The sequence below is a fragment of the Phodopus roborovskii genome, unplaced genomic scaffold (assembly GCF_943737965.1).
Source record: "Phodopus roborovskii unplaced genomic scaffold, PHOROB, whole genome shotgun sequence".
NCBI classification, from domain to species: Eukaryota; Metazoa; Chordata; class Mammalia; order Rodentia; family Cricetidae; genus Phodopus; species Phodopus roborovskii.
This window is the reverse complement of record NW_026125295.1, coordinates 9,709,964-9,729,677: the sequence shown is the minus strand read 5'-3', so window position 1 is coordinate 9,729,677 and position 19,714 is coordinate 9,709,964. Positions and strand designations below refer to the sequence as shown.

General features: G+C 55.6%; 1 protein-coding gene across 1 annotated transcript in view; it reads left to right on the top strand.

The window, feature by feature from the left end:
* Positions 1–633: 633 nt before the first annotated feature.
* The window catches only part of Ccdc13 (coiled-coil domain containing 13), a 30,975-nt gene continuing 11,894 nt past the window's right edge, over positions 634–19,714 (top strand). Inside the window, exons 1-9 of the mRNA XM_051202764.1 lie at positions 634–864; positions 2,030–2,178; positions 4,369–4,511; positions 5,917–6,006; positions 10,321–10,437; positions 11,416–11,520; positions 14,897–15,058; positions 17,869–18,045; positions 18,547–18,753. Coding sequence (XP_051058721.1) covers positions 647–864; positions 2,030–2,178; positions 4,369–4,511; positions 5,917–6,006; positions 10,321–10,437; positions 11,416–11,520; positions 14,897–15,058; positions 17,869–18,045; positions 18,547–18,753 — 1,368 coding nt within the window. The 5' untranslated portion in view covers positions 634–646. The remainder of the gene's footprint in view (positions 865–2,029; positions 2,179–4,368; positions 4,512–5,916; positions 6,007–10,320; positions 10,438–11,415; positions 11,521–14,896; positions 15,059–17,868; positions 18,046–18,546; positions 18,754–19,714) is intronic.

Sequence of the window (19,714 nt, the reverse complement as noted above, 5' to 3'; positions counted from 1 at the left end):
GAGACAGGAAGTGTCTCCTTGATTCTGACTGGCATTGGGAGGAGGCTGAGACAAACAACATCTTATGACAAACTCCTATTTTGAGACTGGTAGTGAAATTTCAGAGAGGGGACAGGAAACAAAGGTGGCTTTGTTGGTATTTTGTCCTAAGGTAGATAAGGTCTTGTGCCAGCATAAGCCCTTCCCTTGTCCACGGGAAGGAAGAGCAGACATGGGCCAAGGGAGCACGTCAGACAGACTTGACCCCAGGGGACTCTCCTTGCTTTATCAGGTCAAAGCGCAGCCCTTCAGGGCCTGTCTTCTGGGCCCCAGCAGTGGGTCAGTCACCTCAGAAGCACAGGTAGAACGATGTGCTGGCCGTCCTATTCATGACGTGTGTGCTTTAATGTGTGTAAATTATACCTCAAATAAATCATTTGTGTATTTGTTTACTTTTGGGTTTTTGATGCACACAGCCTCCTGTAGCCCCAGGCTGGCCTTGAACTCCCGATTTCTCCTGCTGGGATGCAAAGTCTGGGATTGTAGATATGTTCCATCACCCAGATCTGAATGTCTTCCTGGACTCGCTAATGGCTCAGTAGAGAACCTGGGTCTCAGATGCGCCGGATTGTGTCACATGTCACGGCTTCTCTGTCCTCAGGGCAGGATGGCTGCAGAAGAAAGCTCAGCAGACACTCTGAGACTCCAGTTCAAGGCCATGCAGGAGCTTCAGCACAGAAGGTTACAAAAACAGATGGAGAAAAAGAAGGAGAAAGAACTGAGCGGTAAAGGCAAAGCTGGTCAGGAGGGGCTTGCAGAGATCCCAGACAACCTCAGTCTCCTGGACACCGAAGAACAGAACCTGAAAAACATCTTTGAGAAGAGGTAAGGACCCCCTCCCTCAATAGCATGCAGGCAGGTAGAGAGGGAGGGTATGGTGGGGAGGGAGGGTATGGTGGAGAGGGAGGGGATGGTGGGGAGGGAGGGGATGGTGGGGAGGGAGGGGATGGTGGGGAGGGAGGGGATGGTGGGGAGGGAGGGGCGGTGGGGAGGGAGGGGATAGTGGAGGGGGAGGGGATGGTGGGGAGGGAGGGGCGGTGGAGAGGGAGGGGCGGTGGGGAGGGAGGGGCGGTGGGGAGGGAGGGGATTGTGGGGAGGGAGGGGCGGTGGAGAGGGAGGGGCGGTGGGGAGGGAGGGGATTGTGGGGAGGGAGGGGGTTGTGGGGAGGGAGGGGCGGTAGGGAGGGAGGGGATTGTGGGGAGGGAGGGGGTTGTGGGGAGGGAGGGGCGGTAGGGAGGGAGGGGTGGAGAGGGCGGAAGGAAGCAGTTGCAGATAACTGTTTCAACTGTGCAAGTGTTTGAAGGCTCGAAGTGGGTTTGGCACAGATGGCGGAGGCCTCTTGTAGCCGCTGGATCTGTATTTAATGCCAGATGGAGGGACTGCAAACTCCTCAAGGCGTGGTCTGTTTGTCTGGATTTCCTCCCACAGTCTCTGTGCTGAGGCTGTGTTTCTAGGGGCTGGGATGGGATTGATACTTAGATCGTCCTAGTTCTGCCTCGTTTTCCCCCTCTGCCGGCCGGCCCTCCCACACACACCAGGGAGGCCGCACGTGAGCGTCACTGTTGTGACCAGATTCCTTGCTTTTCTTTAAATCATTGTTGCACACGGATGTAGGCATGCTGATGTGGCTCCTCCTGCTAGCCAAAGACCACAGCCGCTGATGAGCTGTTGTCTCTGCTCCTAGCATTGCTCAGAATCTGTTTTTGCTGGCTTCAGACCATACACACACAAACACACCCATACACATGGACACACACACACTCACAAACACACAATGAGGGTTTTTATATAACCCGCGTGAAGGAACGAGCAGCAGGGTCCAAGCCTTTTCGCACGGTGCTTCCACATTCAATCACCTCTTATTTTGTGCGGACTCCTTAGTGCCCTCTGGTGCCCAATCGTGGTACCACAAGCCTGAACAGGAAGTGGGATCCTGGGCACTGGTTAGTGTCTATGAGGAGCAAGCAGTCCTTCCACCTTTCCCTTGCAGGGTGCTGGAAGACGAAATCCAGCAGCTTCGTAGCGAACTCAGAGAGACAGTGGATGAGAACGGGCGGCTGTATAAGCTGTTGAAGGAGAGGGACTTTGAGATCAAACATCTCAAGAAGAAAATAGAAGAGGACCGGTTTGCCTTCACAGGTAACTCCACCACAGCTGTGAAGTCTTGTAGGCTGAGGAGAGCAGTGTGATTGTTACATGGTCACGGTGATCTATGGAGTTGCTGGCAGGGTCTGTTTCTCCTCGGCGCTTGGTTCGGACATTACCAGCAACTGCTGTGTGTTACGAGTAGTTTTCCCGCCTGCCTGGTCCCAGAGCCGCATCAGCCCCAAATAACACACAGAGACACTGTATTAGATATAATTCTGTTGGCCTATTACTAGCATTTCTTATTGGCCAGCTCTGTCTTAAAATATTAACCCATTTCTATTCATCTAAGTGTTTCCACGTGGTCTTGTCTTACCGAAGAGAGGGTCTGGACCGACCGACCTTCTCTCTCAAGTCTCTACATCTTGAATCTCCTCTACTACATCTCCCAGAATCCTCCTCATCTCCTAGTCCCGCCTATCTTGCCTTCCTATTGGCCAACAGTGCTTTATTAATTAACCAATAAGATAAGCACATTTACAGAATGGCACCTCCCATCAGCTGTGCACTACACACAGTCTGGGAGCCAAACACCTTCAGCAGCTGCTATTGCTGCCCCCCCCCCCCGGCTCTGTGGGTCTGGGCTACACTTTGATCTTTGATTCTGTTGGTAGAGTTTTTGCTGCCAGAGGTGTGAGGGACTCTGGTCCTGCAGGACTTGGGGAAACCTTGACCGTGTGGGTGTGGGGCCAGTCACAGGCTCTGCAGTGATGCCTCTGCCTCAGCGTGTGAATTGTTGAGGATGGTGAGGACGGTAGAATACAGCGCACACTCCCCACTTCCCGGGTTGGTACATGGCAAAGGTCCCAGCAGGAGGACCTCAGCATCCTAAAGGCCATGGGTAGTTGGATGTACCTTCTCCCTCGCTTTTCCTGTTCAGAACAGAAAATACAGGTTTGTGAGGATGGATGCCCAACTTTGCTTCCTGCTGCTCAGGGGCTGGAGGGGGTGCAGGAACTGTGGTTAAGCCAGCGGGTGCCGGGCAGAGCAGGAGATCCATCTCCACCAACGAGGCCTGGGGGGCCCCTCCTCCCCACGCTGCCCTGTTCCATCTGTGCCGTCCACCAGTGCAGATGCGGCAGCCTCGTCTGCCTCTTCCTGAGATGGCTCAACTCCACTCTCCATGCTGAAACCACCGTTCAGCCCCCTGGGATGCAGAGAGAAATCTGGCTGCTCCCTGTTTGTCCCCCCCTCCACCTCCTTCCTTCTTTTTCCCAGCCCCCTCCCCTCAGCTCCTTTCCCCTCTCCTTTTCTTGCCTTCACATCTCTGCATCGCTCGGGCTGTCCCGGGACTCAGGGCACCAGACACAGATCCGTTTCTGGTTTACCTTAGAATTAACACCAAGCACAGCGTAAGCTGCAGTTGGAATTGCTTTCTCCACCTGCTGAAGGCTGTAGAAACGTTAGCACCACCTAGGTCCCCTTGTGCCCTGCTTCCATATTGCAGATGGGTGGGTTTTCCTTTGTCCAGACAAGATCTCACGTGGCACAGGCTGCACTCTATTTCTCTGTGTAGCTGAAGCAGGTCTTGAATTCTTGATCCTTTGGTCTGCACCTCCTAAGTGCACAGGTTGCAGACACGAACCACCACGCAGCCTTTGTGTGTGTGTGTGTGTGTGTGTGTGTGTGTGTGTGTGTGTGGAAGAGCTCACGGTCAGTGCCAAGGCTTCTGCTTGTATCATCTACGCATGTTTTAAAGACTGTCTTCACTCATTGCCATGCTTATCCCCAGGGTTACAGCTCCAGGAACAAGGCTGTGCTGGAGGACGGGACTGGGGGAGGCAGGGAAAGAATTTGCGCCATCCCCCATGGCTCGCTCCCTGCTCCTTTGGCTTCCCTGGCCAGTCTTCTGGTGCTTAATAGCGGGTCTTGTGGTTGCATCTGCGTCTCACGGGGAAATTCGCCCCCAGGAAGAGCAAGCATCCCCGGCCACTCCTAGTTCTTCTTTGGGTGGTTGTCAGTTGTTTCCCTTAGAGCCCTGCTCCACACGGCCTTTTGGGGGCTGTGTCCCATGAGAAACAGGGGTGTGCCGGCTACATCTTATCCCAGTCACAGCTGAAGTGTGGCTTCTCTACCTGCTGGAGGCCATGACTTCCTGGAGGCCCTGCTTGGCTCTGCACAGCCATGTAGATTAGAGGTGCAGGTTGTATTTTTTAATGGTCGTTGCCATTTCTGTCATTTCAGGGGCGACTGGGATGACTGGGGATCTAGTTGCCACCAAAATCGTTGAACTGTCCAAAAAGAACCGGGGGCTGATGGCAGAGTCAGAGAGCGCAAAGGCCAGGGTGAAGCAGCTGACAAATCGCATCCAGGAGCTGGAGCACGAAGTAGGGGCCTGGGCTGTGTTTCCTGGGAAGGGAGCTCTGGAGAGAGGAGTGTGACAGGCAGCCGGGGACAGTGGCTGTTGAGGAGAACCCCAGCACGATGTGGCAAAGGGAGATGGACACCGAGCCTCCATCTAAAGCTGCTAGCGGGTCCCAAACTCTGTATCCCAGTCCCCACCCACCAGGGGGCCACAGTGGCGGCTTAGAAGGGAGCCTGGCCTGTGGGATGCGCGCAGTAAACACATTTGAAGCTGTTGCAGCCAGGAGTCTTGACCCTGCTGTGTCCTGTCCCTCCCTCCCTGCCAGCTAAGCACAAACCCTGCTGCTCCAGCCCAGTGGTTCTGACTCCCTGGGGGTGAGGTGGGTTCCTTGGGCTGGAGGGAGCCATCTTACGTACATAAAGTCTAGCCCCAGGCCCTGCACGGCCCATCCTGGCCCTCATACTTAGCTCCGAGCACGAGTTTCTTCATTCTGGGATGCCCTCCTAGAGATTAGGCTCAGGTTCTGTGTCACACCCGGGAGAGAAGAGAGTAGGCATGGATGCTTTCACTAGTGGGGGAGGGAGCCGTGTGGGCGTGTGGCATAGTAAAGGAAAGGCGAGCCAGCCCCCTGGCAGGAGCTGAACAGGACGGTGTCGGGGATGAGAGAGGGAGTCAGGCCCCAAATCAGTATGGCCACCACGTGTGAAAAGTCACTAAAGGGTCAGTTGCCTATCTGCCTAGAGCAGGCTCCGCCACACGACTGTGACCGCATGTTAGGCACCCTTTGTCTCCCGTGAGGTCCGAGCCTAAGCTTCCCTTATTCTCTGTCTCCTCGGCTCGGTGAATGCCATAGGGTTTCTATTCCTGTGACGAGACACCATGACCATGGCAACCGTTATAAAGGAAAACATCAAATCGGGGCTGGCGTACAGTTTCAGAGGTTTAGTCCATCAATTGTCATGTTGGGAAGCGAGGCAGCGTGCGTGCAGGCAGACGTGGTTCCGGAGGTAGCTGAGAGTCCTACGTCTGGATCCACAGTCAGCAGGAAAGGAGGGTGGCACCAGGCCTGGCCTGAGCTGCCGAAACCTCAAAGCCCACCCCCAGTGTCACACAAGCACAAGGCCACGCCCCCCAATAGTGAGGCTCCCCGTTCGCCTATGGAGACCATTTTCATCCAAACCACCGCAGAGAGCCTGGCTGCGCTCTGGTTATTTACTAGTGGGCAACTAGGGAGCGTGTCTGACCACCAGTCAAGCCTCTCCTGTCACGGTTAGCTTGGAAAGGAGAATTCCTCCCATCCGTGGTCAACAAGTGAGCCGAGGGTTCAGACACGACGGTGGGGGCCACACCCAGCAGCAGCAGGTACTTCAGCTGGCTGTGCAGCTGCTGAGCAGAACCCAATATTAATACCAGGTTTGCTCTCTCAGCTGCAGATGGCGCCAGCCAGGCCGCCAGCCAAGGCGACCGGTGACACAGGGGCCAAGCCACTGAAGACCCAGGCGGAAGACAAAACCTTGGTAGGAGTGCTCTGTGCTGAGCCTGTGAGGTCGCTGTCCCCGGGCCTCCCCTCCCCAGTGGTTCTCAGGTACCAGGCCATGGTCCCCATCCCGTTGCTCAGCCAACGACTCGGCTCTCCTCTCTGCCTCCTCAGAGCCCTGTCCATGCCCTGTGCCTGTGGCCAGGGTGCCTGGCAGACGCAAGGGAAGGCCCAGCCCTGAACCAGTTTCCATGGGGTTGGGGGGAAGCAGGTATAGCCAGGTAGCCAGGGCCTTCAAGGCTGAGGGAGGGGAGGGAGACAGTCTACCTAGCTGCCTGCTCCCACGTGGACATCTCTGTAGGCTCCCCACAGGGAGGCAACACCCACAAAGCCTTACCCAGGTGGCAGATTTTCTCCCAGCGGCTCAGAGAAGTTATGTTCTTTTTTTTCCCTTCAGTTTGTATGCATGTGTCTGTGTTATGTGTGTGGGAATGCATGGGGGTGTACACATGTGCATTCATCCGCGTGGAGGCCAGGGGTCATCCTCAGGAACACCAGCCGCGACTTGACCCTGCGATCTCCGCTTCCCCAGCATCGGGGTTTCCAGCTTTTTACGTGGGCTCTAGGGACTGACTCCAGGTCCTCATACTTGCCCTTTCTAGTTGAGCCACCCCCGCCCACCCCGCCCATCAAGCCCCATTCTTTACAAGGCACTGCAGTGTTGGCAGCCTCTGTGTGGTACTGCAGGTTTATAGATTCCTTCCCCAGACACGTATTTTAGCTAATGAACAGGCCGCCACAAAATGTAGGCCATCCGCGTGCCAGGTGGTGGCACACGCCTTCAATGTCAGCACTGGGAAGGCAGGGGCAGGCAGATCTCTGTGAGTTCAAGGCCAGCCCTGGCTATGTGGAGAAACCCCGTCTCAAAAAACCAAAAAGGGGGAAAAAAAAAAAAAGAAAAAAAGAAAGGAAAAAGGAAAGAAGGAAGGGGGGGGGGAGAAAGAGAAAGAAGTAGGAGAAAGAAGTAGGCCATGTGAATATTGTTCCATGAAAAGGTAGTCGGGCCATATATGGTTTGCCAGGGATATAGAGCCCAACCCAGACTAACCTGCATCAGAGCCTACAGAATGTCCCAGCAGCCACGCCAGGGGTTTCTCAGGAAGCCGGGCCAGCGGTGACGGGGGCCAAACCCCAGGACTCCAGCTCAGTGCTCCTTCTGCCTCCTGTCCCCTCCTGTCCCCTCCTGTCCCCTCCCGTCCCCTCCCATCCCCTCCTGTCCCCTCAGGCTCAGGCCACCACTTGACGATCTTGAGAGAATTCAGTTCTGGGTGTGCAGCAGTGGCCCCCTGGAGTGTTGGGATGATGAATGTGTAAACCAGTGTCGCTGCTGGGGAGGCAGCCACAGTGCTCGCGGTTGAGGCAGACAGTGTTCTTCCAGAGTCATCCAGCCAAGGAACACTGCCAACCTGTTGTAACTTTACCCAGCCCACTGAGGTCGCTTGAGTTTCCCTGGACCATGTTGTCGGGTCTTTTGTTAGCCTTATAGGATAATCCGCCTTGTCCCACAGGAATTCAAACCTGGCCTCTGTCCACAGAAGGGTCTAAGAAGAGATGGAGCAGCCGTGTAGTGAGGGTGTGGCAGGCCTTCAGAAACACTCCAGGCCTGAGCTGGCAACAGGGGCTTACGCTCTGTCTGCGGGCTAGCGGATGGAGAAGGTGCCCTTGCCCTGGGGTCTGGTGAAGTGGGTGGTGAAGGCCTGGTTGGAGCAGTGCCTTCGAGGCTGGGAGCCAGAACATTCTACACAGCTGGCTTGCCTGGGTGGCGGCTGGATATCATTTGGTTTGAACCCAGAGCCCACAACAGGAAAGGGACATGAACCAACATAAAAAGGTTAGGGGCACCCAGGGAGGGGCTGGTGAGTGGCCATGGGAGCAGGGGTCGTGGATTCGGTAACCAGCCTAAGGAGCCCGGGTCTCTGATAGAAGAGTGGGCGGGCCACAGACCTCTTCTTGCCCAGGCCAGGTCTTTTCCCTGCCATCTTCAGCTCAAAGACAGAACAAAGTCATGTCTGGTCATTGGACCCCAAGGGGCAGCAACTCACTGCACACCACAGCCTCGGCCTCCTCCAAAGCACATTCCAGAATGCATCTGCAGCCCTTCCACTCTGTAAGGTGTTTCAGAAGGTTGTGCTTTGGGCAATGCCGGGATCCAGGCACGGCAGCGGTTCCTTCAAAACAAACAGCCTGCGATGGGGACCAGGAGGGAGACTGAGCCCAGCCCCCTGGCCTCTCCAGAGTGCCATCTGGACTTAGTCCCCTCACCAGCAGCCCACCCAAGCCAAGGGTCAACAATTAAGCCCCTGTGTGTGGTGAGGAGCTGAGGCTGGAGTGGGCATCACAGCTGACCCTAGATCCAGATGTGTCCTGTGTGTTGTGCGACCCTAGACCCAGATGTGTCCTGTGTGTTCTGCTCATGCTCTGAACAGCCTTCCGAGATGCTGCCAGATCCCAGAGGTACAGGGCACTCATGCACTTCCACAGCGCCCCAAACAGGGCACTGAGCACCGGGAAAGGCTGCTGCTTCCCAGCCCAGGGCACATTTGAAGGTTTGTGTTACCAGGGAGAAGTCAGGCGCCTAGCAGCAGAAAAGAGGAGCATGGCAGACAGCCACAAGGGCAGAAAACGTGGCAGACAGCCACAAGGGCAGAAAACGTGTACTTTTTCAAGGATCGGTTTGCATTTTGTGGCATTCTCTACTCTGCAAATACTGTCCACATTGATTTTTTCACTTTTACCCTGGCAGTGGTGTTAAATGCAGTCAGGACTGCGGAACCCCAGGGTCGCCAGGCCTGGTTTCTTTGACCACTGCCTTCCGGAGGGCTGTCCCAAGTCCCATGGCTGTCTGTAGACTTGGTCTGTTGGGCCTTTCCTTCATGCTTCCCAGGGGTCCCAGCATGGCCTGACGGGTACTGAGCTTGCTAACCAACCCCACTGTTGCCATGACAGTCTGTAGCAGCGCTGGCAGCAGAAGCCCAGATGGGGAGATGTGGGCAGGACAGCAGAAGGACCGGGGTTCTAATACCCGTGTACTATGCCAACCCTGTGTGTGTCAGTGTGTCTCTGCTCCTCTCCAGACTTGACTTTCGTCACCAGTGGGAGGAGTTTGAGTGGCATGATCACGGAGGCCCCAGGAATATCTGCTAAGGCTGAGACAGTATATATATATATATATATATATATATATATATATATGTATATATATATATATGTTTATATATATATGCTTATCTATACATATATCTATACATGTAGATAGATAGAGATAGACACATAAAATTTCATTTATTTTTATGTATGAGTATTGGTGTTCTTCCTGCATGTATATCTGTGTGGAAGTGTAGGATCCCCTGGAACTGGAGTTACAGACAGCTGGGAGCTGCCATATGGGTGCTGGGAATCGAACCCAGGTCCTTTGGAAGAGCAGTCAGTGTCCTTAACCTTTGAGCCTTCTCTCCAGCCCCAATAGACAGTATATTAATCATTTATTTCCAACATTTTCCTCAAACACCATATCATCATCAAGACAGGGCCTCACTGTGTAGCCCTGGCTGCCCTAGAACTCGCTCTGTAGACCAGGCTGGTCTTGAACTCACAGAGATCTGTGTACCTCTGCCTCCCAAGTGCTGGGATCAAAGGCGTGCACCTAGTTCAGACATTATTTTTTCAACAGAAGAAATGAAAGCAGGCATTCCCGAGTTCCAGCCCATCTTTCAGGGTTGTCTTAAGTCATATTTCCATTAAAGCAGACACACAGCACCCACTCTGCTGGCAGAGCCGTGGTCTGTGCTGAAAATTCCAAGTGCAGAGGTCCTGACCTGGGGTCAGACTGTGTCTGCTGGGTTGGTGTGGCTTCCTGTATAGATGGAAGGAGGGTGCTCTTAGCACAAGCCTGAGTCTGGGCACAGCTCAGAGTGGCATATCCCAGGGGTACCTGGGAGGCGTGGAACCTGCTGCCTCTTCTAGATGCTCCAGCCTTGGCAGAGTGTGGCCCTGTGGTGTGTGTGTGTGTGTGTGTGTGTGTGTGTGTGCGCGCGAGAGCGTGCGCGCTCACGCACGCAAAACACATGGAGCAAAGAGCTCAGCCCTGAAGTTGGACTGCCAGGATTCAGGGCAGGCCCCTGATGACTCACCCCCCCTCCCCCGCTCCTGCTTTGCGTCTCAAGGGGCTGGGGATTTGTGAGGACCCCAGCCCTTGCCCCTTGCCTGGAACACACCTAAACCAGTAATAGCAGTCCTGGTTGTCCTTAGCATTTAGGTCACCAGTGACTTCTTTCTCTCTGTCCTTCCCAACCAGGTGGAGCCCCCAGAGGTGAAAGCCCTGCAGGACAAGCTTGCAGCCACCAACCTGAAAATGAGTAATCTGCGCAACCAGATCCAGTCTGCACAGCAGGAGCTCCGCGTGGCCCAGAAGGTCTCCACAGTCAGGCAGGGTGTGGGCTTATGTGGCCGGGGCTGGTCCCAGGAAAATCTCAACGGCCCACTTGCTTCTCTTCTGAAGCAGGGTGTTCACTCCTGCTTATGCTGGGTCAGGGGACAGCGTGGCTGGCTACCTGGGCTCTGCCCTCGAGGGAGGGGTCTGGGAGCCTTCCCCGCGCCTCTCCCCTTCCCCAACCCCACCTGCCCTGTACTCTGGTAGACTCTAGGTTTCCACTCAGTATGCTGCCTTGCCTGTGACTCAAAAGGTTGCCCTCTATGACCTGCAGGATAGAAAATGAACAGGGAATTTGTGCCCTAAAAACTCCTTTCAAAGGAAGACGCTCAGGTGTAGCTTGTGGGTCCCAAGGGCCAGCTGGTTTGGTCTGTCAGTTTTGACATAGTGCATTCCCTGGCATGTGTCCTCCTTGCTGGAACCACTCAGACTAGCCAAGAGTTCCAAAACAGTGTTCTGTTGTGGGAACAAGGGCCAGGGCCTCAGCCTGCTGGGTGGAGATCAGCTTGGTGGCATACGGAGGGTATGGGGCCGACCTCAAAGCCTTGAGGTAGGCCTAGCTTTGTACAACTTTGGTGGCTGCAGAGTCAGGCCTTCCTGGGCCCAGGCAGCCTCATTAGACTCCTCTGTGCTTCCAAGAACACTTGGCAGCAACAGTCACAAAGGCCAGGCCCTGGGGCGGTGTACTTCCTCAGCCAACCAGAATCCTGTGGTAACAGGCCAGTGGGGTAAGGAAGCAGGCATTGACCGGCTCTGTGGGACAGGACAGTCACAGAGGAGGGCTTGCCACCTGCCCAGGCTGAGCTGACCTGGGCCTTTGATAGCAGAGCTTTGAGGTGTGGTGAAGACCATGCAGATGAAGGACCCCACGCCAGCCAGCTCTGAGTCCCACACAGCAAGCGACAAGAGGGGCCTGGGCGGCCTGTCTGCTGCCCACAAGGACACCCTGCTTCTTTTCAGGTTCTGGCCAATGAAGTTGGGGAGGATGTCAACATCCAGCAGCTCCTGTCCTCCCCAGGGACCTGGAGGGGGCGGGCTCAACAAATCCTAGTTCTACAGAGTAAGGTGAGTGAGTCACCCACGTCACTGGCCCTGAAGGGAAGGCCTGAAGTGCCCCCCCAAAACACTGCCCTGGCCCCCCCTTAGACTCTGGAGCAAACGCACCACTGTGGTGATATGTTTTTTATGATTTATTAAAACTTTCCTGAGGATTTAGAAAAGCAAAGTCAGCCTGAAGCTGTAGAGATCTGGCAGTGGTGACGCATGCCTTTTATCCCAGCAGCCAGAAGCTTTCATCGTAGGAGTCAGGGTTAAGAGGTAGATGGATCTCCCTGAGTTCAAGGCCACCCAGAGATACACGAGATTGAATCAGTCTAGAAGTAACAGGTCACATGCCTTTAATCCCAGCACTAGAGGGGCATAAAAGATAGAAGCAGGGACTTCAGTATTCAGTAGGAGGCATTCATTCCCCAGCCACGCTGAGGAGAGGTTACGGTCTGAGGCTTGGCGAGAGCCTGTGGAGACAGGACCAGCCCATTCAGCCTGAGGGAGAGGTAGAAGCTAGTGCCCAGCTGCTTTGCTTCTCTGATGCTCAGCTTGAAGTCTGAACCCCGGTACCAGTCTCTGAGCCTGTTATCTTTTTGTGTTTTGTGGGTCCCACAGCATGCCCTTGCAGAGCGGAGGGCTTACGTTCTCCTCCGGCCTGGTTTTCGTTTGTTATTGCACGCACATGCTCTTACATCATGCTCTTCACATGTCTGGCCCTGGCATTAACCAGCAGCCTTGAGTGTGAGGCATGTTTTCCCGGGCTCACACGAGTCTGCGTGACTGCTGTAATGGTAGGGGTTTGTTTTTGTTTTCCAGTTTCATCCCAGAGGCTGGGGTCCTTCTGAAAGTTTTTTGGTAACTTTCAATCTTCCCAAATAAAACAGCCTGGACTTCCTTTTCCTTTTCAAAGTATGTTGGCACACACCAAGGGCAGTTAAGAGCAGCAGCTTCAAAGCTGAGTGGCTCAAGTTCAGAGGCCAGCACCCTCTCTGCCTCAGTTTCCACTATAATGGGAATAACAGCAGCACCTGTTTCCCCAAGCCTTGGCTATTGGCAGAAATGTCTGAGGCAGCAAGCACATTGGGGATGCAGGCCCTCAGCACGGCACCGTCCTGGAGGGGGCGCTGGACCGTGGCTGGCCAGGGTCCACTGCCCCACCCACCACCACCCTCATTTTGCCTGTAGACTGAGCAGCTTGTGGGAGACGTGTGATCCCGTCAATTCCTCGAGCATGCCGCCTGCATTCCCAGACATCAGGGGAACCCGCCCTCCTGGGTGGCTTTTTCCTTGGGATCTTTTGTGAAATCCTGTAAGCCAGCACGAAGGGGATCAGCCCCCAAAACTTTGGGGCCCTAGAAGTGTGAGCGTAAGTTCCCAGCACATCCGCCTGACAGAGCCACCATCAATGTCCTTAAGCTGGGTGTTGAGTGTTGTTTTCACTGTTGGATGTATTTCTAATGTCCTTAGCCACTGCCGCACCACCTCAGCATGCCTGACCGCATCTGATTCTTGGTGTAAGAAGCACACACTAGAGGAGGCTGTCCCTAGCGTGGTGCTGGGAGCGCCGCTGTCTACTTAGAGAGGGTTAAACTAGATCCCTACCTGCCACCCTGTAAAATATCAGCTCAGAATATATCAGAGGCCTCAGTGTGAAACCTAAAACTCTGAAAATGCTCGAGGAAAAAAACAGACGAAGCACAGACCTGGATAGGATCCAGTAGCTGGGGATGCGGAGGCAGAAACCGACAGGGTCACATGTCACATGGCAGTAAGGATGGGCAAATGAAACAACCATCAAGGTGAAGATGAGCGACCAAGGGAGGCAATGTCTGCCCGCTGTTATTCAGCGTATAGAAAGAACCCAAAAACCAACAAGTAACTCATGTTTTAAAATGTACACTTCTGAAGAAATGCAATTGTTAACAAATGCATTGTGTGTGTGTGTGTGTGCGTGCAAGTGTGCCTGCATGTGTGAGTGTGTGTGTGCATGTGTGAGAGTGTGTGTATGTATGAATGTGTGTGCACGTGCGTGTGTGCGTGCGTGCGTGCGTGCGTGTGTGTGTGTATGTGTGTGTGTAGAGGCCAGAGTAGACATGAAGTGTTTTCCTCCTCTCTGCTGGAGCCAGTGCCTCTTGCTAAACCCAGAGCTCAAGGACTCAGCGAGTCCAGCTAGCCAGCCCAGGGCTCCCTTATCTCTGGGTCTCAAGTGCTGGGATTACAGGCAGGCCACCATGTCTGCCTTTGCCTTCTGTGAGGACGCTTGCATGGCAAGTGCTGTACCCACTGAGCCATCTCCCCGGCCCCCACAAACACGTTTCAAATAGTCGACATCCTTAGCATTAGGAAAACACAAGTCGAAACTGCATTAGGGTTCCATCCCCTCTAGTTAGGAGCCCAGTCATGAGGAAGGCAGCACATGCTGGCGAGGATGTGGAAAGGGAGCATTGTACCACTGGGGACTGCATGGTGTGGCCACCGTGGACTTCAGAAACCGCCCTCTGAGCTACGGCGTGGTCCCGCCCTGCCGCTCTTGGCTATATGCCGAAAGGAGCAGGGTCTGCGTGCCCTGCAGTGCCTGCAGAACAGACTCAGCGGTGCATGAAGGGAGACAGGTGTGGCGTGGGCAGTGGTGTTTTAGCTATACATAAAAAACGGAAGTATGGTGCTGGCAGGAAAAGGAATAAGGCCGGAGGTCATTACTTGAAGTAAAACGAGCCACAAATGTTTCGTGTTTTCTCTCAGAGGAGTTTTTTAAAAATGACATGGAGGAGACAGACAGTGAAGAGACGGGGTGGGGGGAGGGAAAGAGAGTGGGTGTGCTTCAAACAAGGCTACGAACGTAAGGAGGCATCGCAGAGAAACCCGCTGTTTGTACAATTACTATGTGTTTTAAGATCCATGGTAAAAATAAATATTTAAGAAAAAAAAATCACCTGTGGCTTTTGCTAAAATATGACTTCCAGGCCCTTCCTGTCGCCAGAGCCCTGCATTTTGGCCTGGAGTAAGCCCTAAGACTTGTCATTCCCGTAAGAACTCCGGGGGCTTGCCAGGCTCAGGTGGGTGGTGGGTGCCGAGTCCCTGCAGCGCTATGCAGAGTGCACCCTGGGACAGGCCCACCGTCCTGGCGGGGGAACTGAGGGTCCGAGGGTCCAGCAGCCTGGACTCAGCCACAAGGAAGGGACTTTCCTCACTGGCCCAGAATCATCTCTTTCTAAACTGAACCCCTTGGACAGCTTCTCCGTTTGCAGGGACTCTCCCTAGCCTGGGCCCGCCCTGTGCCACGCCCTGGAAAGGTGGCTCCATTTTCATTCTGGCACAATCTTCCACAGCACCTAAGTGGAAGGACCCGTGGCTGTGGACTGGTGGGACAGACAGCCAGCTTTACTGTCCTCAGGTCCGAGAGCTGGAGAAGCAGCTGGGACAGCGCCAGAACAAGCCTGCCGACCCCTCCAGCTCCGAGCTGCCTGTCAGTTCAGACCCAAGGAAGCTGACAGCCCAAGAGAAAAACCTGCTGAGGATCCGCAGCCTGGAGAGGGACAGGCAGGAGAGCTGGGAGGTGAGGCGGGCCCAGCCACTGGCTTCCATAGCACCCATCAGGAAGTGGCCATCCCTTACAGGCCAAGATGCAGGGGCCCTGGGGCAGCTCTGTGAACAGGCTTCTCACATCCTGTCATCGGCCAGCTTGGGCTGCCTGGGTGGGGCCTCACCCTGGGTCCATTCAGGGAAGGGTAGATGGTCCGGCCATGGCTGTTCAAGGGGAGCTCTGTGTAAAACTCCCTATAAAGGAGATACGTTTGTGTGGCGGTGCAGGGTGTCTTAGTCATTGTCCCAAGAAAAGCAATGTGCGGCGAGAAGGGTTGGTCTCAGCTCACTGTTGGAGGGGACCCGTGCTATCTGCAGGGAAGGCTGGGGGACGAGTCTGCTGTGTGGCTGGCATCCTCCTGAGTTTCGGTTCATTCGTTCCTTTCCACTCAGGCTGGTACCTCACCAATGGGATGTGCTTCCCACAGTCAGGGTGGGCCTTTCCTCCCAGGAAACATCCTCACAGGCATGCCCAGAGTCTATTGTCCAGTGTCTTCTAGGCGCTTCCAAATCCAGACACCTTGACGGTGATGATGAGCTCTCACAGTGGAGTAGGGTGGGACCTGAAGGAAGGGTGGGCGGGCGTGTGCTTCGGGCTGTCCCTCACTACTGACTGTGAATGGGACCACGCTCAGCCTCAGCACCTGACAAGGCTTCCAGCAGCAGGGCCTTCCGTGCTCTCTCCCGGGGAAACTTCATCGGCCTGTGCCGGGGTGTCGGGAGCGTCACCACAGCCTCCTCCAACCTTCTGCAGGGCTGGGCACAGCGGGTCCTGCTGAACCTTGTATGCCAGCATAAGCACCGAGACAGTTTAGTTGTGAAGCGACATGGCCCCCCGACCTTCGGACACGACACGTAGCATGGTTCCGGGGAAGGGAGGTGGCACAGGCGGTGTGTCTCAGTTAGGGTTTCTGTTGCCGTGAGGAGACACCGTGACTCTTGTAAAGGAAAGCCTTTAACTGGGGCTGGCTTACTGTTCAGAGGTTTAGTCCCTTGTCATCCTGGCGGGAGGGAAGCATGGCGGCATGCGGGCAGATGTGGTGCTGGAGAGGAGCTGAGAGCTCTGCATCTGGATCTGGAGGCAGCAGGAAGAGGGAGCGATACACTTGCCGGGCTTGAGCTTCTGAGACCTCCAAGCCTACCCTCTAGTGACACACCTCCAGCAAAGCCACACCCACTCCTGCAAGGCCACACCCACTCCTGCAAGGCCACACCCACTCCTGCAAGGCCACACCTCCTAATCGTGCCACTCCCTGTGGCCAAGTGTTCAAACACGTGGGTCTATGGGGGCCATTACTGCGGAAGCCCCCACAGCGTCAGAGTGACGACAGTCCCCCTGGGATGTGACCAAGGGCTAACGCCGAGGTAGGAAACTAACAGCGGCAGGCTGGACACGAGAGCTGTGGAGGGTGAGTCTGGAGATGTGGGAAGAATTATAAAGGACTTGCAGCTGGTGTGTGAGGAAGAGGACATGAGACTAGGGGACGCCGGTGTGGCCTGCTCCAGGCTGCACGGCACGGCACGGCACGCTGTCCATGGGAAGATGTGTAGAAAAGAGTGCCTGAGTCACAGTGGCCATGGGAGGGGACAGGGCCTAGGTCTACGTCATCCTCTGTCCAGGTGGTCACAAGGGGCTGTGGACCAATAAGTGAGCAGTGGCCGCTGCTGGCCCAGAACTGGGTCATGCCATCATGTCCTCCCATTCCTCTTGTCTATGATCTTTAGCTAGACTGACATCTTTCCAGTGATAATGGCCGCAAGAAGAAGCCATTCCCTGCCCTGCCCCGCCCCGCCCCGCCCCGCCCTGCCCAGTGGCTCTGTGAAGGGCTTAGCTAACCTGGCCTCTGCCCCTGCCCAGCCCCTCTGCGATCTCCAGCACACACAGGACATTTGTTCTTATCATCGGCTCCCACTTCTGCTCAGCTGTCCTTTATAGGGAGTCCTCTGACCGTATTGTGCTCCGTGTCCCCTCCCCAACACCTCAATAGGCAGCAGGGTGTCTCGCATGCTTGGTGTCACTCCTTGGGAACAGATATTCTATGTCACTCCTGCTTTACCCCAGCACCTGTCACAGTGCACATAGTAGGCCCACAGGAAACATACAGATGAAGGAATGAGAGGCTCTGAAAGTATGAGAAACATGTGAGCACTTGGTTTATAGTGGGCAGAGCCGGGTGCAGAGTGCAGAGGGGACCCCCGTCCCCGTCTCTACACTACAGAGATATCACAGAAGCCCTTACTGAGTGGGTTTACATGGGAAGGGGTCAGTAGCTGCCCCCAACAGCACTGTTTCTGTTAGAAACCATAAACAAAACGCAAAATAGAAACGAGCCACGTTGGTTAAGAAATGGTTTGGTGAGCCATGTAGCTAGTTCTGGTTATTTGCCATGTTCATGTGTGAGTATGTGTGCATGCGGGTGCGTGTGTGTGCATGTGTGTGCACGTGTAGAGGCCGGGTTCAGTTGCAGGAGTCATTTTCCACCCATCTGTAGGCTCCAGAAATCAAGCTCCGGGTTTTATCTTCTGAGCTATCCTGCCAGTCCTAACGTTCATTGTAAAACAGGAGAGGAGGCACGCTGCCGTCCCTTAGGGCTGTCTGCCATGTGCTCATCAGGAAAAGGGGTGGGGGGAGGCTGGGTGTGCCTGAGGCCAGGAGCCTGGCACCATGTCTTGTTCCTGTGGCTTTCAACAGCCGCCCCCACCCCTGAGTCTCCCAGTGAGTGGGGGCTGGGTTGCCCTGAGCTACGGCATGGGCTAGCCCCAGCTCTCATTGTCTAATGACAGAAACTGGCCAGTGAGCGGGACACCCTCCAGACAGAGCTAGAGGAGCTGAGAAGGAAGTTTGAGGGCATGCGGTCTCGCAACAAGGTGCTGTCCAGCGAGGTGAAGACCCTCCGGAGCCAGATGGTGACCCTGGTAGAGAAGGGCAAGCATGACGACGAACTGATTGATGCCCTCATGGTATGCAGGCGGGGAGGGCGCAGGCGGGGAGGGCGGGGTGCCGACAGAGCCCTCCCAGATGACGCTCTTTCCTACAGTGCAGCCTCCGGGGTGCAGCAGCCCAGAGTGCCTGCGGGAGATGGCTGTGACCCTGGGACCCCAGAGGAGATGGGACGCTAATGGGGGTGAGGCAGGGTGGGGCCCCCTCTAGGGAACCGCCGGCTGCAGGGTGAGCCTGCCTCTGTGGGCAGCTCACTGGCGGTGGTTCTGTGCCTGGGGTGTTCAGGGTCTCCATTTTCTCCTGAGGTGACAACAGCTGCTCTCTCCTATCGCACGCCATACTGTCGTTCCTCTTTGCCCCAAAGTAAGGAGCCTCTGTCCTTAGAGTCCTCTTTGGGGAGAGGTTGTAGGGACCAGGCCTCAGGTGCTGACAGGCTCCTGGCAAGGTGTGCAGGGTCAGGCCGCCTTTGTACTCAAAGTAGCGCGAGCCTGCCTCTCCCTGCCCTCTGGCTTGACCCTCAGGACCAGCTGAAGCAGCTTCAGGACATCCTGGGCAGCCTCAGTGTGCAGGAGGAATCGAGGCGCACATCTCAGCACCACCTGGACCAGAAGGTCAACAGTGAGGCCCAACGGAGCAGCAGCCTTGTGGCCCAGCTGCGGGCCATGGTGGCCGAGCGGGAGGCCAAGGTGCACCAGCTGGAGCTGGAGATTGGGCAGCTCAGCGTGCAGGTGGGCAGGGCGCCACGGGGGTGGGGTGGGGGAGGGCGTGGTTGCCCCGGGGAGCTCCTCCCGCCTCTTCGGTCTTACTTCAGCACTGGCCACACTGCCCCATCCCGGGTGCACGCCGCCCGCCACTCGCTGTGATTCCATACTCACTTTTCCTTCCTAACACGCAAGCCCCTGCCTGTGGTCACACCGTCCTGAGCGTGTATGACCTTGGCTAAAGCACCAACCCAATCATGTCCCTGCTCAGCTTAGAAGCCACCCCTGGCTTCCTGTCACCCCCACCTCCCCCAGGATCAAGAGGACCCAGACTCCTACCAGCTCATCCTTTCCCACCTGCAGCGGTGGCCCTCGCCTTCGTGACCCATGTGGCAGCTGTTGCTCCAGCCACTGTGCTCACGCTGCAGTCAGTAGGATGGCCACACTTTACAAATTAAAAATCTCCTAACGCTTTGACAATGTCACACATGTTTAAAAGACATTTGGATTGTTTTCACAGCCTCCGTTACCCGCTCCCAGCCCTCCCAGCCCCCCCCCCCACTAACTCCTCCTTCCCCCTGCTTGCTTAGTATCTTCTCTGTGTGTCACCTTTGCCTGTGTGGGGAGGGAGGGGTTAGTAACTGGAGCAAGGTCCACTCTCCAGGGGCTACAGCACTGGAGAAGGGGAGGTGAGTCCTTCCACCCCCCAGCAACCACCAGCTGTGAGCAGTGCCTGAGAGGGCCCAGGTCCTATGCGTCCTATGCGTGCCTCCTCTGCCCCCGCTGGCATGTTGACAGCCCCTGCTTCGTCCAGGTCGTGCCCAGGTCACGGGGGGGGGCGGCGCGTGAGGGCGGCAGCCGTACCACGTCTATGGGACAGTGTGTCACGGCTCTCTCCTCCCGGCCTCCCCACGCTCCTTCTGTCCCCCATCCTCCAGGGTCCCCGAGCCTTGAACAGAGGAGCATAGGTGTCCAGTTTAGGGCTGAG